This window comes from Phalacrocorax carbo, chromosome 2 (genome assembly GCF_963921805.1).
Source record: "Phalacrocorax carbo chromosome 2, bPhaCar2.1, whole genome shotgun sequence".
NCBI classification, from domain to species: domain Eukaryota; kingdom Metazoa; phylum Chordata; class Aves; order Suliformes; family Phalacrocoracidae; genus Phalacrocorax; species Phalacrocorax carbo.
In genome coordinates this window covers 51,633,375-51,654,039 of record NC_087514.1, presented here as the reverse complement: position 1 = coordinate 51,654,039, position 20,665 = coordinate 51,633,375, and the positions used below count along the sequence as shown (strand labels likewise).

Here is a 20,665-nt window from a genome sequence, read left to right as displayed (position 1 = left end):
TAAGAAAAAATTCTTATCTATCTTTGTCTTTCAGCATCATTTAAAAATTTGCCTGTGTAGACTGTTATCCTTAAACTTCTGTTTTACAGCTGTAATCCTTTTTACTCTTATGTTTCTTTTAGATTAGCTCTGTTGTGGTACCACACAGTTGTTCGTCCCTTTTTTGCCCTTGATGGCAGCGATAACAAGGCAGGATTGAAAGAGGCGAAAGAAATTCTTGCAAAAAAAGAATCTGCTTATCCAAATTCTTCTCTGTTCATGTTCTTCAAGGGAAGGATACAGCGATTAGAGGTATTGCATGTGTTCTTCATTTTGACTGATTTCTCCTCCCCATCCTTTGTTATTTTATTGCTTCTTTTTTTTTCTGATGTCAATGAACTGTGCAAGCTGCAGCAAATTGTGACTAAAGATACAGATACATGGAAAGGTAAGTAAGAAGAAAGGATTAACTCCTTCCTAGTTTCAAGTTCACATGCCAAACCTGCTGTTCTGCTGCTTCTATCTGAATTAATGGCACTTTGGAATTATTTTTCAGCTACTTGGTATGTTCGTAGCTCTGCTAAAAGGAACTGCTTTTGATCACTCATGAGTTTCTTGTGATATAAATAGCTATTTCAGTTTTGCTTCTTATCTAAAATCTGAGTATTATCTGCTGAGTATATAGCATTTATCTTCCCCTTTTCATTTTATGCATTGTTCATATACAGCTAATTCTTTGCAGTAGTTTCACTCAGATAACTGCTTTTGCTTTTGAGAGGCCAAACCAGGATATTTTCTGTTGCTCTGAGCTCTGATCCAAGCAGAAATTTATTCACTGAAAACGTGTTTGTGAATGCTGTTGCAGAATATTATTCAAACACTGCAGCAGCCTCGTGGTTTTTGGCTGAGTTATTCAAGAATCTGTGATAATACAAGATGGTGGCGAGTACTTTAAACTGTGCAACTCCTAACTGGTGCTTTTATCAGAACAAAATATTTCCAGAGCTGTTAATTTAACAAGAAACCCCAACACAAAAGCACGAACTCAGGATGTTCAAACCCTTCATCTCAACATTGTAATTACAAGAGTTTATCTAGATCTTAATGTTGGTGGTCATTCTTTGCCAGGGTTTACAGTTAACTCTCTCAAATACCGCTTAATAGTCTGAGGGAGGTAGCAACAGTAACAGACAGAGGGGCAGGGCAGGCTTCAGTGGCCTATCAGATTTTGCAGGCAGATTCTTGCATGGGATTTGGATGTTGTCTTACTCTTCCCCCCCCCCCCCCCCCGTCTTTCTGAAAGCAACAGTGCATTTGGGGGATTATACTGCCACAGGCAAGCTGTCAGTCTTGGGGAAGTATTGCTGCTTTCTGAGTGGGAGAGATTTTAATGGTCTTTGTTCAATTATATGCATATTCCATTCTTATGGTAAAAATCAAATTTCTTAGGAATAGCTGCAGAGTGAATAAAACTGCAGTTACAGGTGTAAATATGTTGATTGCCAGAGTATGACGTGGTATTTGGAACCCTCTTTTCTTTTACTTTTTCTGGACTTTTTTTTTTTTTAATTAAATGTTTAGTATAATGAGGAATAAAATTAAACTCATTCTTCTGACTTCCGGGGCAGGCTAGGGCAAAATTGTGAACGTGAGTTGTCAGGAAACTGGGTATATGTTTCTATATATGAATACAGAGGGGTAGGTTTGTGGTGAGACCAGCTTTGTGTAGTCAGTCCCTTTCTGGAGTACTGTTATGTTTCAAAGCAGAGTTCTTTACACTTTATCTTACAGTGTTTGTGCATTAAGTGATGGAGCTAAACTTCACTGTTTATATACTACAAGCGAAATAGTTTGTGCCTGAGACAGAGTGGCCATGTAAACGTAGTGAGTTAGCTTAGGCAGGCATAATGGTGTGCATTGTGCTGTGCCATACCCTTAGTCAGCAGAAAGCTTACTGGTTGCTAACAGGAGTTAAAATGTCCCTTTGCTATTCATGTATTTGTTTGCATGAGAGCTTTTACATTCAGCAGCCTCTTCCCTGCCCTGTCATTGTTTTGTTCTAAGTGGTACTGTATCGCTGAGGCTTTGCTGTGTAAAAATGTTTCGGTTGAATGTCTTAAGCTCTTCTGTTAGACTCTTAGGAATTTACAATCTTAATTTGCTGAAATGTTGTTGACATAATAGTGAAGGCAGATATGCGGCTGGTGGCAGTGGCATGGGGATTTCTGCATAATACGCTTGTGGTTACACGTGTCTCAAATCCGGGCATTGGTCTCACAGCATCCATTGTACGTTCTGAACCAGAAGTGCACATATATGCTTAGATTACAGACTAATATGCTGAGTCGTAATTCCCGCCTCATCTCTAAGGTGCGTGAGGAGAGCTCCTGCAAAGCCTGGGAAGTGCTTACACAGCCTTCCTTGAAATTGTTAATACACAGGTAGGTTTAAGTTCTTTCCACCAGGCATGGTAATATTATTTTCAGATGGTTTACTGAAATTGGGAAGTCTGTCCTTTAACCTGTACGGACTTAAAAGTATACCTTGAGCTGAAGCCTATGTATCTTACAGTTTTTAACATCTATCATCTTTTAACAGTTCTGTGATAAAACTTACTTGTACACAGGTGAAAGGCTCTTGTACAGAAGAGCTTGTGTGTTGTGGAAGTACAGATCAGTAATGGTCATTGCAGGCTTTGTATTCGAGCCTACTAGCACTCCATCTGATTGTGTGTGGTTTTTTTGTTTGCTTTTTTTTTAATAGCCTTTGATCCTGTATATGTTCTGTGTAACTTTCAGGTGATGGTATATTTAGCTTCTGTTAGCAGGTCTGCATGCACTTATATATCTGTATGTGTGTGTTTTTTCTTTTCTATGGGGAAAAGAAACAGTAAGGAGCATAGTTCAGCCGTGGACACCTGGAGGCAGGGAAACTGTTCAAAAGGTAGAAGCAGTAATGCAAGACTGGACAGTGAGACACAAATCTGACAAAAGAGAAAATTGCCAAGGAAGGCAGTCGAGGAGAAAGGAAGATTTCACAGTGACAGTCTTTATGAAAGACAAATGAAGAGCACGCGACTGTATAAAGTTTTGTGCACCAAAAAGCACGTATGAATATTAATCAATAAAAGCCTTAACAGACTTCGCTTTTCTAAGAAGTAGCCTTCACAGGTACCGTAAACATGGACCAAATTATCTTTCAACTTCTTTCCCAGATTCACATTTTTGAGAAATGAAGTCTGAAAGCGTTTGGAGACTATTGAAAGGAATGAGTTAAGGGAAAGGAGAGGCGGAGGAGGATCTGGGAAAGCTGAAGTGCACCAGAAAGTTAAAGGTTGCACTGGTAGGCTGATCAAATGTGGTTGTTGGTTCTTTTTATTTTATTTATTTTTTTTCTTTTCCCCTCCAAAGAGTAGGGTAAGAGACTGCATATTTCAAAGTAGGGTTTTTCCTGACTTTTACATAATTCATTTAAGCTGTTTTTTTAATGGACATAACTACTGCTTTGCTTGACTTGTGATTGTATGGTATGTATTCCAGCCTTAAAAGTATATTTTTTGTTAATGTCTGACTATTACTATCTTTAAAATACTTTCCACTAAAGCTGATAATGATTCATGTAAGCTTAAGCTACTAAAACCAGGGGAGAATAATGTTCTATACTTGTGCCTTAAGGGTACTTCAAAATGTAATTAGTATAATAGCTGCTGAAACCCACTGGTCTGAAATCTGGAGTTCCCAGCTGTACCCATGGGCCTTTCTTACTACTGTAAAAATAAAAATATTGCCATCCATTTCCTAAATGTGTATTGTCTAATATTATAATTATGTTAATGAATACCAGTTTACTTTTGAAACTCTGATTTACACTATTCAAGTGTGGTATTGTGGCCTGGAGTGAAAGATGGGCATGGCGGTAGCATGGGAGAGGGCAGAGTAACAGGTGGTGTTCTGAATCTTACATATTTCTGCTTTTTAGCTTGCTATTTTGCCTTCCCCCCGCCTCCCCAATCAGCAACACTTAAAAATAATCTCCATCTGCTTTTTAAAATAGTACAAATCACCCCACTCAACAATAGTTAAATAGATTGATACTTTCACGTGGAGAGCAGTAAGGGTATAAAGCAAAAATAGTGTTTGACAAAATCATGAACTGGGGAAGACTGCTTCTCTTTGATTTGTGAACAGACTCCAGGTGTGTGTGTATGTATAACCAACAAGAAATCTCTGGGGCTGGGACAGAAAATTCGGATTCTGAGGCTTGATCTATAGAGTTCACTTGGTATAAGTGCACGTTAAGAGTCTGAAGGAGAAAGTACCGTACGGCAGCTGGCGGGCAGATCACCAGTGGTACACCCAGGTGTGCTACAGTGCGTTTGATGTGCAGGATGGTGAAAATGTGTAGTGGTATTGCGGGCTTCCATGTAATGCTGACAAGTACTCCTGCTTTTTCAGTTACCTTCTGAAGATATCTTGGTATCAGTGGTATTGTTCTTATTTAGGGGTGGGAGGGTGTGGCATGGCAAAGTAGCCTGAGTAATAATAAACATTGAAAAGTCTGAAATTAATTTTCTGGAATAAAGTCACAATGATATCTTAAGAAATTTTCAGAGCTTGCCTAATTCAAGGCTTATTTTCAGAGGTTGTGCTGGCCTTTCTAGTTACTTGCTCTAGGCTATAAAATACAGAATCCTAGTTTTACTCTATTTTGATTTTGTGGCATGTCTAGGGGAAAATGGGGTGTGTATTTTGCCCCCTTTTAAATATTGTTTGTTGGTTTCCCCTTAATTACTAGCATAACTTCTTAAAAGCTTTACCAATTCAAAATGCTGATCAGGTATAGAGAGGTCCTGGGAGAGGGAAAGTGTCCTGCTATTTCAGAACAGTTCTGTGTGGAAATGTGTGTCAGCTTGGGAAGCTGCCTTGGCTTGGTAAGCTCCATAGATGCTTAGTTGGTGAGTTGGGGTGTTTTTGATTTTAATCTGAAGTCAAGAAATACAAGATTATGGTTCTCACATTAGCTTTTAATAATCCTCTTTATGGCTATATGGTTCTGTATATTACGCATACTATGGATTAATCTTATTTCTCTTTGTATTATGTCCAAGAGAGGCATGAGTGGTACCTGTTGAAGGAATTACAAATATGTGTGTATACGTATATATGTATATTTTTAAATCTCAAGAACGTCGATTTCAGGTGTCAGCAATGATGTTATACTTGCAAACCCTTGGAACTTTATAATTATTTCTGTTTATTCGCTGAAACAGTAAATGGATAGTAATTTAAGAATTAACACTAAGAGTAGAAATTCATATTTCAGCATGTTGCCACAATCCCTGAAGGTGATTGAAACTTTAATTATTAAAGAATGTCTCTGAAACATACTTACTGAGCTTGAGGCTTAAGGAAGACTTAGGCAGATGTCAAATCACTTGAGAAATCTAGACAGAGAAATGGATTACAGAAGATTGAATGTTCAGCTAACTGGACTTGTATATTACTAGGTGGTCAGTATTTCATGTGCTGCCTCAGGCTGGTGTACGGCATTACAGACAATGATGTAATTGCCATTAGCCGTTGTGTGGAATAATATGCCCTACAAATAAGTGATTTATATCTTCAAATGTTTAGGTGTTTTAGGTTTTTTAGAAGGCAAAGGATCTTCACAGAGGACTAAATATTTAGATATTTTTTTTTCTTTTTGCATTTTACTCGGAAGCATTCAAAATGTAGATTTACTAAACTTGTAAACTTCTTAGCACAAAAATAAAGTTTTAAGCTGACATTATTTTTCTGCAAGACTGGACTTGTAATACTTACTTTCTAGGAAGTTTTGTTGGGGTGATGCAGCATCAGTGGAGTAATGTGTAGTAGAGAGAATGTGCTGCTACAAAATAAACAAGGTGTGCAAGGTGTGCATTGCTCAGGCTCCCTGGTAACTTTGAGGGCAAATACAACTCACCTGTCTTTCTGTGTAGTATATTCTTCTGTTATGCCAAAAAGCATCTTGGTCTATTCACCGCTTTATTTTCTAAGCGTACAGTGTTTATATTGGTACAGCTGTGGATCCCTTTGCTGGCAGTTGTGCTGTCTTGATGAAATATATATGATTTATGGTTAAATTGTTCCTTAGCAACTAAAACAGTTTTCCCTGAATAGACAAAGAGGAAAATCTAATAAAATCACTTTACAGCTCTGTGTGTGTGTGTGTGGTCTTAAGACACAACACTGCAGATTTTTGCATGAATCTTTAAATTCGGTTATTCTTGTGTAGATGACAGGTTTGCTCTTTCAAGGGTTTCTTTCACTTACGTGCTTAGCCAGAAGAGACTGGCTTAAAGATTCTTCTGTTGTATAAATGATTATAACTGTATGTGAGAATAAATATAGGAATGCTCTTAAAGTGGGTATAGGTCATATTGGGATATATATTGTGTCTGTGTATAAAACTAATTAAATGTTGATTTGCATTCCCCCTTTATGGTGATTGTTACGGAGGCATCCCATCCTAGATTGGGAAAACTAGAAATGAAGATAGTAAAAAGAACGATTATTCTAATTCTTACAAAATTGTCAGCCTCTTCTTGCTAAGCTGTGGGTAACTGATGATTTTATCAAAATCAGTTTTTATCTCATATGCCTTTTTACTTTCTTACATGTCATGCAGCATTTATGAATTCTCTATTAGCTATTGCTTAAAGTGGTTACTGAGGGATGTGGAAAAATGTGAAATAATTAAAAATAAATAAAATTAAACATACCGTTATTGTGCAGAGAACTAAGTTTATTGGCAGATGCTAAAAATATGACTTTTAAAGGTGGAATGACTAATAAGAGTAGAAATGAGATTACTCAAAAGCTTACTGCACAAACCCAAAGAATTTCAAACATAATAGCAAACAGGGAATATAGCCACTGATTTTTAAGGTCAAGAGATGATCTGACTTGGCTATAAGTTATTGGTGATCGTTACTAAATTATTAAACTCCTATACTCTACACCCCCCTCCCCCCTTTTTTTAGCCCTGTAGTGTTGTACATTTTTTCATATGACTTTGAGTGCAAGTTCCTTACCATTTGTTTTAACTTTTGCTGTTGCACATGGTGGATCTGTTAGTACCTTGCAAGCAAATGCTTTCCATTCTTGTCTAAAGTTTCCTTTAAATATAAATCTGAATTGCTTTGTATGAGTGAGTCTTACTTCCCTTGTCTCTTACGATTTGGCTTTTGTATTACGTTTCATATAATTAGTATGAAATATATGGAAAAATCTGTTCACTATGGGACCTTTTCAGGGTACTCATTTATCATTGTAAAAAAAGGCTGTGTCATAATTTGCTTATACTTCCATTCAAAAGAGATCAGGTCGAGAGAGCTCAGGAGGAGGGAAGCTGGCCAAAGGAATTGCAATGTGGAGCTGGTATATTGAATTAATATTAGACCTTCCCCTCCAAACAGTCAGCTTCATGGTGGGTTTTAGCTCATTTAAAATAGTCTAGAGTCTGAAATTTTGAGGTGGTGTTCTCCATGGGATGTTGTGCCTCTTCCATCTAAACAAACCAGAGGCTGCAGTCTGTAAGACACTTAAATATTTTTTTATCATATAGTTATTTTTAAACACCTATTAACAGAAATCTGAATGTTTTCTTTGTCAAAATCAAATTATCCAACAAATGTTAAGTTTCAGACATCTGAATTTTTTTTCTTCTTTCACTTTTGTTAGTGTCAAATCAATAGTGCCTTGACCTCATTCCATACCGCTTTGGAACTTGCAACGGACCAAAGGGAGATTCAGCATGTCTGCTTATACGAAATAGGTAAGTTGGATATGTTTATATTATAAATAGCTCACTTTTAAATTTGGACTAGCAACTTCAATAAACAAACTGGATTATTTTTATTAGGATTTTAAAAAAGCTTTTAGAATACTGACCTTTGTCTTGGATGGATTATGGTAATAATCCTGTCTTCATGTTTGGGCAAGTAGAATTCAACAGTTTTTCATAATTTTAAAGTTTTCTGCAAATACAAGGTGATGCAAAATCAAAGAGTAGACTAGTAGAATAAAAGGTAAACTGTTCACCTACATCATATTATTTAAAATGAGAAATTAATCTGTTCAATCACCATTTCTGTGCCAAAATAATTGGTCTAGTGAAGCTTCATGGTTTGCAGGGCCTATGTTTCATCCTTCCATTGATAGCAATATATGCTTTATGCTCTTAATTTGCATACAAGACTTTAGAGTGGAGAAGATCTGTTGATTCAAGCTTTAAATGTGTCTTGTTCAGGGATCTTGTCACAGTGGGGAAGAATAAGGGAGCAAGTAGTAACTTTGTAAGTTTCAGCATACTACAAAATACAGTATTTAAATGAAAAAAAACAGCAAAGAGCTTTTGGTGTCTGTATAGATTTGTTGTTGCTCTGAAGTGGATTAATTGTTTTGTATGGAATCTTATAATTCAACATTTCCCAGCAAATTTAAACCAGCCTTTAAATGTATGTCACTGATTTGTTTCGTTTTTAACTGTTCCAGTTATTGTATTGTATGACTAGCTCCAGCAGTCACAACAGACTGTGTATTTCAGTAATCTTGACACCAAATTTGAATTACTGTGCTTTCTCTGAAGTTAAATTAGTCTTGCATTTAGGTTGGTGCAGCATGATAGAGATGAATTTCAAAGATGCATTTGAATCCTTTGAAAGGCTTAAAAATGAATCCAGGTGGTCCCAGTGCTACTATGCGTACTTAACAGCAGGTGAGTATATTCAATGTGTTGGATAAGTGATAAATCAGTGACGCAATAAGGTTTTGGGACTGTTTTGTTTGGGAAACTCATTAGTGCACATAGTACCTTCCACACTGTCTGCTGCTTATGCAGCTCTGTGCCAGACTCCCGCCCCCCCCATTATGATTTTCAGTGTAGTGACAGGTCATACAACAATGTATTGCAAAGATTTATTAAACAAATCCTTAGAGTTTGGGTGGTATTAGTTCCTTCAGTGCAAATGAAAAAGAAGTACTGACTTGCTAATGATCAGAGGGTACCTGGCAGAGTTGGGATTTGCATGTTTGTCAAATCCCTAGTCTAAATCCTTTCTGGAAGTGACTGTGTGTTTTCCTCTGACCGTGTGGTACCTAATCTTCATTTTTCCTGTTTCATATCCCAGTAGTGTTAACACATTTTTGTTTCTGTGTTCTTGTAGTGTGTCAGGGAGCTACCGGTGACGTCAGTGGTGCTCAGAACGTGTTCAAGGAAGTTCAGAAGCTTTTCAAAAGAAAAAACAATCAGATTGAACAATTTTCAGTGAAAAAGGTTTGGTTTAGCATAGGCTGACTTGTTTCAGTACAGTAATTACACTTGGTAATTTTGTTGCATTCTTTACCAGTATTTACTTTTGAAGGATGTGTCTGTTTTCAGCTGTGTTGCTTCTGTAGAATTAGTGGGAAAGATTCAAGTGGAAAAACAATAGTATCATGTATTTTAAGGAACCTAGCAAAGGAAATGTGAATTAGCTTTACAACTACAGTAATCACTAAAGATAAAGATACATGATAGCACGCTGGGTGGCAAAACAGCTGTAGTTGCTTTTGGTAGTTTACCTTCTAGCTTTGCCTTTCTTACTCCTTCTTGCTTGTCTTGTTTGTCAAAGCCTTAGTTCTTTTTGAAAGCTAGGAGTTGTCTGGGAAGTATTTCCCAATTGGTGATTTTGCAGATATGGCAGTTTCAGCATCCAGTCAGTGTGTACTCGGGATTGTGAAATACAGTAAAAGAAATCAGGCTGCATACAAGGAAGGTTTAATTTTGACCAATATGTAAGCCTTTAAATTAATTGAAAGGCTTTGCTTATTAGCCTTAAAGTTTTTAAGCTAAGGTGCCACTGACTTTATTTTTATAAAATTGTTGGATGCTTTAATGAAACAGTTAGAATTACTGTTCATGATGTATTGTTTGTGAGTATTATGTTCCCTCCAAAAAGACAGAAGACAGATCTCCCTTCCCTCTTTCTCCCCACTTTGCAGGCAGATAGATTTAGAAAACAAATGCCGACCAAAGAGCTCTGTGTCCTGGCGTCCATTGAAGTATTGTACTTATGGAAAGCCCTTCCAAACTGTTCTCTCTCAAACTTACAGCACATGAGCCAAGGTATAATATGGTTCCTTGATTTATTTATGTACTTTTTTAAATGAGGTGTGTAATTTTCTTCTGTTGTGTGGAGTAGCTGATTGTTGTAGCACGAAAATTTAAGCCTGTGTGCATGTGTCATAGCAAAACAGTTTGAGTAACAAAAGAATAATGACCCATTAAGATTCAGCGTAATGCTTCATTTTTATAGGTTTTTTGGGGGAGCTTAACTGCCTGCTGCAGGAAGTTGGTTTTTAATCAGTTGCGTTTTCCCGTTGTTTAAAATGAAACAATAGTGTGATAGTGATTGTTCAAAGTCACTAAGCAAAATTTAACTTCTGTAAACCTATGTACAAAGTAAGAAAATGAAACTACCAATTCATTTCTGCATATCGGTTTTCTTCTAAGAGGAAATATGTAGCTTGTGAAGTCATCTATGACATGATACGGATTATGTTTATCTTGGCTGATGGGACCATCATAATGGTGAAAGGAGCATTTTATGGTTGCCTCTTTCTTAGTGTCTAGATGTCTTTGGATGTCTGGCACATGAAGCTTGTGGTAGCAGTATTTATCTTGAGGTTTTCAGTACTCTTTCCCCCATCCAGCGATCAGTCTTGCCTGCATTCTGAAAACAGTTTCAAGTTATTACCGGCTCATTTAGAAAATAAACCAAAAAATGTCTGCCACCAAGATACTTCCTTTTTTTTTTCTGTAACTGTGAAATTTTTGGGATTGCACGTGATTTCTGTGTTAAGCTAGAAAACTACCAGTCTTTTAGTTGGGAGTCAGGACTAGTAGTGGGGTTTTGTTCTGTTTTTAATTTAAGAAAATTTGTCCATTTAAATTGCGCAATGGCAGTGGGTTACATTCAGATGCCTAGTTTTCTAGTGCCAAAGATAATGGTGAAGGCTTTAAAATTAGATTAACTTACATAAAAATAAATTTCAGGATTTCTTTTTTTCTGTCATTTGCCTTCAGAACAACCAGCTTTAGAGGTTGTAAAGAATATGTACCCCTCTCCTATACACTCAGAAGCAATGTAGATATTCCTGGTATAAGCTTCCAGCCAGTTGTTCACATTTTAATGTGAAATCGCAGTATAGATAAAAATTCAGAGATAAGCTTCTTGTATGACACTGACAGATGTGTCTGCATCAGCGATCCGTGGTTGAAGATTTTCTGCACAATGAGTGCTTATTGCTGTGCCTTGTGTACCTCAAGAATGATGAGACGATAGGGGAATGTTTTTTTCTTTTTTATTTGCTTCATCTTCTCTTGAACAATCGAGTGTGATTCGCTGGGGTGAGTTTCCAGGCTTTTCCTCAGGGCTAGCAGTTACTTAAAAATAAAGGAATTTATTTGTATCCACATGTATCTCTGTGAGTAACACGCCGAGTAACTTGAGACTCACTATAGGAGCAAAAGTTGACAGCCTTGTGTATCGTGTAATGCCCAAATACTCCATGCAGCCAACTCTTAGTTATTCATAGGTGGCTTATTTGGGTTGTGGGTTAACTGTGTTGTGAATGCAGAGCTAGTCAAGACCTGGCAGGGTTTATGAGATGAGGCAGAATGTGAAGTTGAAGGAGCTCTCCCGCTCCAGGCGTAGCAATTCAGCTCCTTCTGAAGGGATGAAAAGCCCTGCAGGCCTCCCTGTACCCCAGCCTTTCTGGAGGCGGTGGTGCAGGCTCCTCATGGAACTCGCCTTGATTTAACAGACCTGACGCTAATAAGCTTGATCAAAATGGAGCCTGATTCATCTAGAGATGGTTACGTTCATCATGATTCAGTTTTTTCTGGAAACAGAGCACTACTCAGCTGAAGCACAGTCTGTCCCTGGGTCGTGGACTGGCAAAGGTCTGGCAAATAAGCCTTATCCTCTCATCAGCACTGAGAAATGTGATGCCAAAATCCCCTAGTCTGGGTTTTTAAGTCCAGTACAGATCTTTGTGTGTCTGCCACTTGGCTTCAGTTCAGAACAAATCAGCTTTGTCTGAACTGCTTGCCCTGTGCTCCTTGTAAATTGGACTGTGTATTTTTCTCTCAATATCTGGGACAACCCAGTTTCCCATAACACCAGAAGGCCGTGACTGTTTCTGAAGTTGACCTTTAGTGGATGTTTTGAAGGCCAATAGAGAAAATGGATTCTCCTCCTCTTGTGAGAACACATCAACTGCCTTTGACTTCAGCCCATTCATTCCTGTTAGGAATTCTTCTCATGAGCGACAGGCTGCTTGATGCGGTTCATACAAAATGGGTAGTAGTTAAAAGAAACCAAATTACTTTGATTTATATTAATGTTAGTAGCATCTCCTTTTTCTGGTTAAATTTAATCACCAGACTGAAAGTCACCATCGACCACAATTCTTGTCTAAGGAAGGATTTCAATCTGTCTTGTTTGTTTACTGGAATATTTTCATTAAGCTTGTCAGGATGTTGATGATTCATCAGCTGTTGGTTTGAGGAATTTGCTTCTTGGTGCCATACACAAATGCTTAGGAAATTCTGAAGATGCTGTTCAGGTAAGTTGTTAAATGATAACTTACACCATTAATCCTATTTTATGAGCTATTCTGTTAAACAGTAAATATTGCTGAGTAGAGTGTCAAGCAAGCCATCAGTTGTCAGTGCTGTTGATCATATTGTGAATTCCAACAGAATATGTCAGGTTCTTTTCAAATCTGTTTAGCATGTTTTCATTATATTCTATGTTGTAAATGTAATTGGCTGTGTTGAATGAACATGTTAGATGAAGGGGCTCGTATGAGCAAGACTTAAGGGGAAGCTGTGAAGAAGAATGGAAAAGTTCTTGTCTCTGCTGGATTTACCTTGTCCAACAAAGAAAATTCAACTTCAAAACAAACAAACAGAAATGCCCCACAAACAAAAACAAACTTGGAGATTGACCTTTTGGAAGTGTGGGTTTACTGCTTCTCCTCCAGGTCTATTAGAAACTGAGAGGTTTGATTATTAGCACACTCTGAAGAATAATCTTGCCACTGCTCCAGGCTTTTATCTGTAGGCACAACCTTTTCTATTTTGGGGAGAAAAAAAGAAATGCAGTTCACATAAGCAACAAGGGAGCCGATGCTGGCTTTAAATATTTTTTCCTTTCCCCCCGCCCCCCACCCCCCGCTTCTCTCAAGCAGCGTATCTTAAATAATCTGGGTACTTAATCTCTGATGTTAAAGTTCCTTGTTAGATCTAGTATTTTTCCAATGTGAAGTTGGAAAACACTTGAAACAGTCAATATATTACTTGGTAAAAATCCAAACAAATAGTTTTGCCTTGATACATTAGTGTCAGTGAAAAACTCTGGATCCTTGCTTAAAGAATCTCTACCATTGGAATTTTTTAATGTAGTCTCAATTTAGCTTTGCGCTAGTTTCTAGTGCTTAAAATTGAACGGTACTTCTGGATTTTTTTCTAAGTAACAGTTAATTTTAATGTATTACTGCAATCTTCTTTTTCTTTTTCTTTCTTTAATTTTTATAGTTCTTTCAGCGAGCTGCTAAAGATGAACTGTGCCGTCAAAACAACTTCTACGTCCAGCCATATGCTTGCTATGAACTTGGCTGTCTTCTGTTAGACAATCCAGAGGTAATAGCATAAACTATTTTTAAACTTCAGGGTGAGGAGTCAACATATCACTATACAAACAATGAAACCAAGTTTATAGGTAATAGTGTACGTTATGTTTTGAAAATCTGTTTTATACCTACCATAAAGAAACTTACTACTTCGTTTTTTTGTGAACCAAGAAATGCGTTTTTGGGTAACATCATCTTAATTTTTCAATAGCAAGAGCTATAAGGACATTCTGAGGAGCTTAGTTATCTGTTGGTAACGCTGCAATGACTTGCTTTGTTGTTACTGGGTTTTATTTTTACATAAAAAACAGCCTGAGGCGCTCTGGGGTTCTTCAGGGCAGCTGTTACCTTCCTCACTATTAGTGGTGTCTTTCTCTAGCAGTAAAATGAACATGTCTGCAAACCTACAGCAAGCAGTAAAGCAAGAATTCTGAGTCTAGCACCACATTGTTTTTGTTATTATGTAGTACTTTACCCCAGAAAAGAACGACAAAGACTTCAATTTTCGTGTCTCTGATCATGCTGTGATGCCCTTTTTTTTTTTTTTTTTTAATGTACCTTACGAGAAACTATATATAAAAATACTGGGATATGGAAATACTCTGTCACCCCTCAAGGTGCAAAGACCTCTCTCCCCCTTCACTTCCCTCAGTGTTGCTGCTGCTGGTGGCAGCAGAGGCCTAGCAAGAATGTCTTGGGTAGGCAGGGATTTGTTGTCTGCAGGTGGTGAGTGCCTAGGATCCTTTTCTCATGTATTTAATTTCCTGTTAGGTGCTGTTCAAGTTAAGAGATTACCTGTAGTTATACTCTCCAAATAGAATTTGATGACTTCCTAAAATAGCTACATGTTTTGGGGATCAAACTTATATTTGGAACAATATGGTATTTGTTAACAGTCTTTTTACTCTGGCATTATTTATCCTCACTCTTAGGACAGATATCTTCCTAATCTCGCACATCAGTGCATCTTGGAAACCTGGCTGGACTGCGGGCAGGCATACCATTGTACTATTTCATTGCAGGGGATGTATAAGTGAAGTGATTTCAGTCATTTAAATTCCATTGAAGCTGTATGTGTTGGCATTTTGGCTTTCACCCTGAGCAGTGAGGGTTTTTTGCTCAGGATGAAGAGGAAAATAATCCACCTGGCTTTCAGACTGTCCAAATGGCTTGGTTAATGATACATTTGATCATTCAGGTCCTTGCACATACCCTGCCTCCTAGGGAGCCCAGGGGATCGGAAACTAGGGCAACTCCTGCACCACTCTTGTTTGAGGAGGGAAACAGCACCATGTAACACCGCTGCTTGGAGTTTGTGCTGCTTTATATAGTACTTCCTATATTTGAACCCCACATCATTGTATGCAGCGTATAAAGTAGGTGGGCTGATAGTATCTCACATTCTTAAGATTCTGTTTTCAGTTGGTTTTAGTCTTGTCAGGTTTAACCATCTAAGCTGAACCTTCCCCTTTAAAGAGGGAAGGAATGGAATATCTTTCAATATGTTGTTATTATGACAAAAGACAAAACTAGAGAAAATGCTTTTAAAAATAATAGCTCTTTTTTGAAAGCCCTGCTGCCCTACGATTTGGAACAGGGCCTTGAAGCCTAGTAGGGAGGCTGAGTCCAGTAATGTTCCTGCTGCCTTTTTCCCATTTTCATATTTAAATTTGATCATGTCAACAATCTCTTTAAAAAAAAAAAAAAAAAAAAACAACAAAAAAAACACCAAAAAAAAAAAAACCTGTAGTGGGCAGTGAAGTTATCTGAAGATTTTGAGAATGTGGGAGCCTGCCTTCCTTCCTTCCTCCCTGCCTTGTGTAGCATGTGCGTACAGTTACCAAACGTGCTTCGTGTTGGGTGCTTCAGGACTGAACAAGCCTCGGCTTGTAGCTGTGCTGAGAAGCTGTGGTAACGCTCAGTATGTGAAGGACATGCAGGAAACTCCCTCTCGTGGCACTCAGACAATGAGGAGGTAAATGCTGCTTGACTTGAAGAAAGTGGGATGGAGTGGGAAAAGCAAGAGCTAGAATTAGAGGCAAGTGATGCTGTTTATAGAAAACTGCATTTACTATCTGAGGTGTCATGCGAGAGCTCTATAATGATTAAGAAAGAGAAGGGGATAGGATTTTATAAATCGCATTTACCTGAGAGGCTGAGCGTATTAAAGACCTGAGCAACAGCTAGGCATATGAATATGCATGTTAGTATAAGAAGCATGCTGTTACTAAATTTACTTTATAATAAAATTACTCAGAATTACATGTCTGATTTATTACATCGTCTGAATCATCTTTGTTATTTTAAACTTAGTGCTAATCAGGTTCTTTTAAGATTTTACTGTGGTTAATCACAGAATAGTAGGGGTTGGAAGGGACCTCTGGAGATCATCTTGTCCAACCCCCCTGCTTGAGCAGGGACAGCCAGAGCAGGGGGCACAGGAACGCATCCAGGCAGGTTTTGAATGTCTCCAGTTGTTACATCAAGAAGTTTACTGATTTTTTTTTTTTTTAAGATGCTGAATGTAATTTAACCAATATAAATACATATGTTCATATTCTGTATGTTTGTATAAGAAAAATTTTCTGACTACTTATCGGTCAGTTGATTATTTCTAAGGTTTAAAATAAAAATGTACTATATGATAAGAAATAAAACATGAGCTTTTCAGTAGTAAATATTGATCTGCAAATGTGTATACTTTTCCTTAAGAGTTTGAAATTAAGATTTCTGAAACAACTTCTAATACTTAAAATCCGGCAACTTGTTCTGTAAATAAATGGCTTAAACTTTAGTTAAGACAGAAAAATTATTCCATTGATCAATTAGTCATTTATCTGTAGCCTCATTTGTTTCCCTGCACATTGTTGTAGCTCACTATCATCATTAGCAGCTTGCATTTAAAGCTGTAATTTCTCCTTTTCTGTAGAAGATGAGAAATACCATAATACTGCATTTCTTGGATGCCTCATTTGTATCTCTAGTTTCCTAATTTGAGAGGATTTTGTCTGCTTCGGTACCTTGTTTTCAAGATAGAGATGCTGTTCTGGCCTGACATATACCTCAGCTATTTCCTGTAACATTTGCCATGTATTTCTAATGCAATGTTTGTCTTTTTGTAGACTGTGCCAAGAGGCAAAACCTTACTTCTCCAAGCCAAGGTAAAAACTAAGACGCTTTCAAATTTATGTTCCTGAGATGAGGGCATTGGAGAGGTGGGGGTTTGGGGGGTTTGGGGCGGGGTGGGGATGTGAAGTGTCAGTGTTTCTTGCCTATAATCTACCATGTTATCGTGTATACATTAATGTATATGCTACACATTTATGTAATGTAGGTATGTATTTCTAGGTCAGCCATAGCACGGAGCCCACATTAGTGACCCCTCTTGGAGTGTAACAATGTTGCCAAGTTTTTCAGCTAAGATTTGGCTATAGAAATTTTGAAAATGACAACTCTCCACTTCTTATCTGTTCTAACTGGTTCCTGCCTGGGACGTGTGGGGATGTTCTAAAGCTTTTGGACTCACGGAAATTCCTAGGTGCTGTTCCAGCTACATGAGATCCAAAGAGCATGCTGGGAATGGAAGCTTTCTGCTCTCTACCAGCTTGGAATTTCTGTAATAGTTCTGTTACTTTGGGTAATCCGGGGGTATTGCAACATGCAATCTCCAGTTGACCTCTTCAGTCTGTTTTGTAACATTTCTTAAGCGTTAGTAGTAAAATTATCTACCTATCATGAAGTGAAGGAGGCTAATAGTTATATAACTTTGTTTTGTTTGCTCCCCCCAGGAGGAATTTACTGGCTATGACTTTGAGAACAGATTGCACGTCCGCATACACGCAGCCTTAGCCTCTCTAAAGGAAGTAGTTCCACAGTGACGGACAGGAAGTCGTGTTATCCTTTCCCACAGTTTCTGCACTTTAAGATGAAGCAGGAGAAAAAGCTGTTGGGAAAACCAGCTTTTCTTCTGAAAACCGCTTGTGCCAGAGATACTTTCCTAGTATGGTCAGAGTTGGTATGGCTTAGTAAAACATTATAATTTTAACTAAAAGTAAATCAACAAGGAAGAAGGTTAAGTGACCTTGTGTTTTTAACTCTTCAGTTTTTATTTTGTTTAAATCAGGCTGAACACAATTGCTTGTAACTCTGTGAGTGAGCCTAAGTAAGCACACATAATTTACTTCAACAATATTGCCAGGTGCGATTTTTACCTTCTAAAATAGGTCTAGATCTAAAATATGCTAAGGAGAGCACTTCTGTGTTGATTAGAATAATATAATTAAAATATTTGGTGTAAATGTTCAAGTTGGGAATGGTCAGAACACTTTTATTTTTCTTCAAGTATTAGCCAATACACAGGAGGAGGAAAACTGTTCAGCCACAAAAAGCAGATCTTACTAAATTTTAGTGGCTTATGTCAGTGACTTCATGGTGACTAACGTGTGAATTTTAAACCTCACACCCCTTCCACTCTTCATTCCTTCCCTCCCAGCCCAGCTCGTACTTGTGATATAAATTATGTCAATATTTAGGATCTCCGCTCCTGGTGCGTTCCAGCCAAATACTTACTTTGTTTGACATGCAATTAGAATGTGGGCAGTTCTTATTTCTGCTCTTAATATTCTAAATATTATGTTAAAATACAGAGGCCAGAAACAGTAATTCTACATATTTGTTATTCAAGCTGCTGAATCTTTTATAGCAGTGACCTTTAAAGGTATTAAAAAAAAAAAACAACAACCCAACCAACCAAAACACAAACCCAAAGATCTACTTTGGTAGTTACACCAATACTACAATATCCTAAGTCTGTATATGGTGTTCCAAACCTGTGGTGTTCAGATATTGAAATACCTCAGAGAGCTTAAAACTTTTATCATGACCATATAATATTTAATATTTGATCATCTGCATGCTCATCCGTAGCATTTTTTACTTTTGTCTGTATCTCCTTATGTTTTATATTCACTTAATATCATATTTGAGCGAGGTAAACATTTTTTTTAAAGAAGCTTATGAGTGGAAATCTGACCAGAAAGTTAGTTGAATTATGTTAATTTGCAAAGCCAAGAAAACTGGATATCCTTGGAAACAGTTATCCAAAAGCCTTATCTTTACTTTAGTCAGACTGCCTTAAACAGTTCCTTAGCTTAAACTCTTTTTTTTCTTCTTCTTCTTCCCTTACCTTTTCGTAGAATATGTTGCCAAAGTTTTAGACCTTGCCCACACCTAACCTTCATTGATTTGCTTTTGAGGTTGCATCTAAAGCAAGACTGATATGGAGGAGAAAAGTAATATCCTATTTGGTAGGCCAAAGGAAATGGTTGAGACACTTTTATTTCTCTCTAGAAATACACGGTTTCTGCTATGAAAGGCATTCCTAGAGCAGTTAAACTCTTCTGTTGCAGTTCCTGAAGGAGAGGAGAGACTCTTAACTCTTTAAAAAAAGCAGTTTTATTTTTCTATAATCTAGGTGTGTTACAGACAGTACACTTTTTTTTAATTCAACTTTGACAGTGATATTGAGTCACAAATGAGTGTTCAACCTTATTTGGTCAATCCAAATAAGTATTGACTAGAAAACAATATATTGTGTGTATATAGTGACTACTTGGAATTCAAATAATGATTTTAAAAATGGGCTTTAACGTACTTGAAATCTTATTTTGTCCTATCTGACTTTTAATGTTTTGCAATGAGACGGACACTCCATTCTGGGTGAATAGCTAGAAACAGCACAGTAACTGACAAAATTCCTTTTTAAATACACCGCTTAAATATAATGTGAGACTAGGCTGTTCAGGACACAAAGCACCTGCATGCCATTTGTGTTGGGATATCTAGGGTCTGCATACATGGAGGTAGCTAGCAAAACTGTACTAAATTTACTGAAAGGCCTGTTGTTCTCACCAGGCCAGGAGTGGGTATGGAAAGACACTATATTCATATAACAGTTTAACTCTGTGCAAATTGCAGCTTTTCTGTGGATTTAGCAAATCGTCACTGAAATAGAATTCTCTGTTTCTATATTAATTATTTTTTTCCTCCCCTCGTAGGAGAATCTCCTACATTGTAAATGTCAAAATTATTTTTTATGTTAGACTGTGCCTGTGATGAGAGAAATTTCAACTGTATTTTGTGTAAACTGATAAGTTTTTATACTTTGGAACTCGGAGGCATGGTCTAATAGCAATAATGGAATATGCATCTTGCTAGTTAATATGTTAAGATTATCTTTACTGGGTCAGGTATTTTTGTTGATGTTGATGCAGTTTTTATCTCAATATGACTCATTTCAAATAAATAACTAGAGTTTTTAGAGGTCACAAAGTGGCATATTTATTGTGATGTACTGTAAATGTTGTTAATTTACAGAACTTGCACTTTTATATTTCTGATTAAATTAAAAGAAATGTGGTCATGAGTTTTGTTCCCTTGCTCCTCGAAAATATCTTTTAATTGGTGGCCTCCTGAACAAGATCGTATGAAGTATTGGAAAACTTCTGGGATGTCAAGTGACTCTGTAACAAAGTTTTCTAGTCAGCAGTTACCTCAGCCTTTGTTCTTCCAGTATAATTATAGTCTCCTGGTTTAGAAAGTGAGTTACATGTGTCATGGTGAGATCAACCATAGAGTGAACGAGGTTTAAGATGCGTTTTTTTTAAGACATCAAATTTACTTGTTCTTCATTAAAGAAAAAGAACCACACGCAGTTGTATTTGTTGTATTCCTCCGTCTTGGAAAAATGCTTCTAATTTACTCTAAAGCAAGCACTTTAATTTCTTCTCTCTCTGACTTCGAATGCTTGTTTCTTATTCTAGTCATGCTTTATTCTTAAATAAAATTCCCCAAATGTTGTATCGAATTGCTTTTTCAATTTACAACAATCTGATTGTCTTTCTAGGAATTGCTTGTACTTGTGTTTAAAAATTGCTCTGTAACTGAAGCGTGAACAGGGGCAAGTG

General features: G+C 37.2%; 1 protein-coding gene across 1 annotated transcript in view; it reads left to right on the top strand.

The window, feature by feature from the left end:
- The window catches only part of TTC39C (tetratricopeptide repeat domain 39C), a 39,355-nt gene extending 18,790 nt beyond the window's left edge, over window positions 1–20,565 (top strand). Inside the window, exons 6-14 of the mRNA XM_064442853.1 lie at window positions 123–291; window positions 7,704–7,797; window positions 8,632–8,739; window positions 9,188–9,297; window positions 10,005–10,128; window positions 12,535–12,632; window positions 13,606–13,710; window positions 16,823–16,861; window positions 17,489–20,565. Coding sequence (XP_064298923.1) covers window positions 123–291; window positions 7,704–7,797; window positions 8,632–8,739; window positions 9,188–9,297; window positions 10,005–10,128; window positions 12,535–12,632; window positions 13,606–13,710; window positions 16,823–16,861; window positions 17,489–17,578 — 937 coding nt within the window. The 3' untranslated portion in view covers window positions 17,579–20,565. The remainder of the gene's footprint in view (window positions 1–122; window positions 292–7,703; window positions 7,798–8,631; window positions 8,740–9,187; window positions 9,298–10,004; window positions 10,129–12,534; window positions 12,633–13,605; window positions 13,711–16,822; window positions 16,862–17,488) is intronic.
- Window positions 20,566–20,665: the final 100 nt, after the last annotated feature.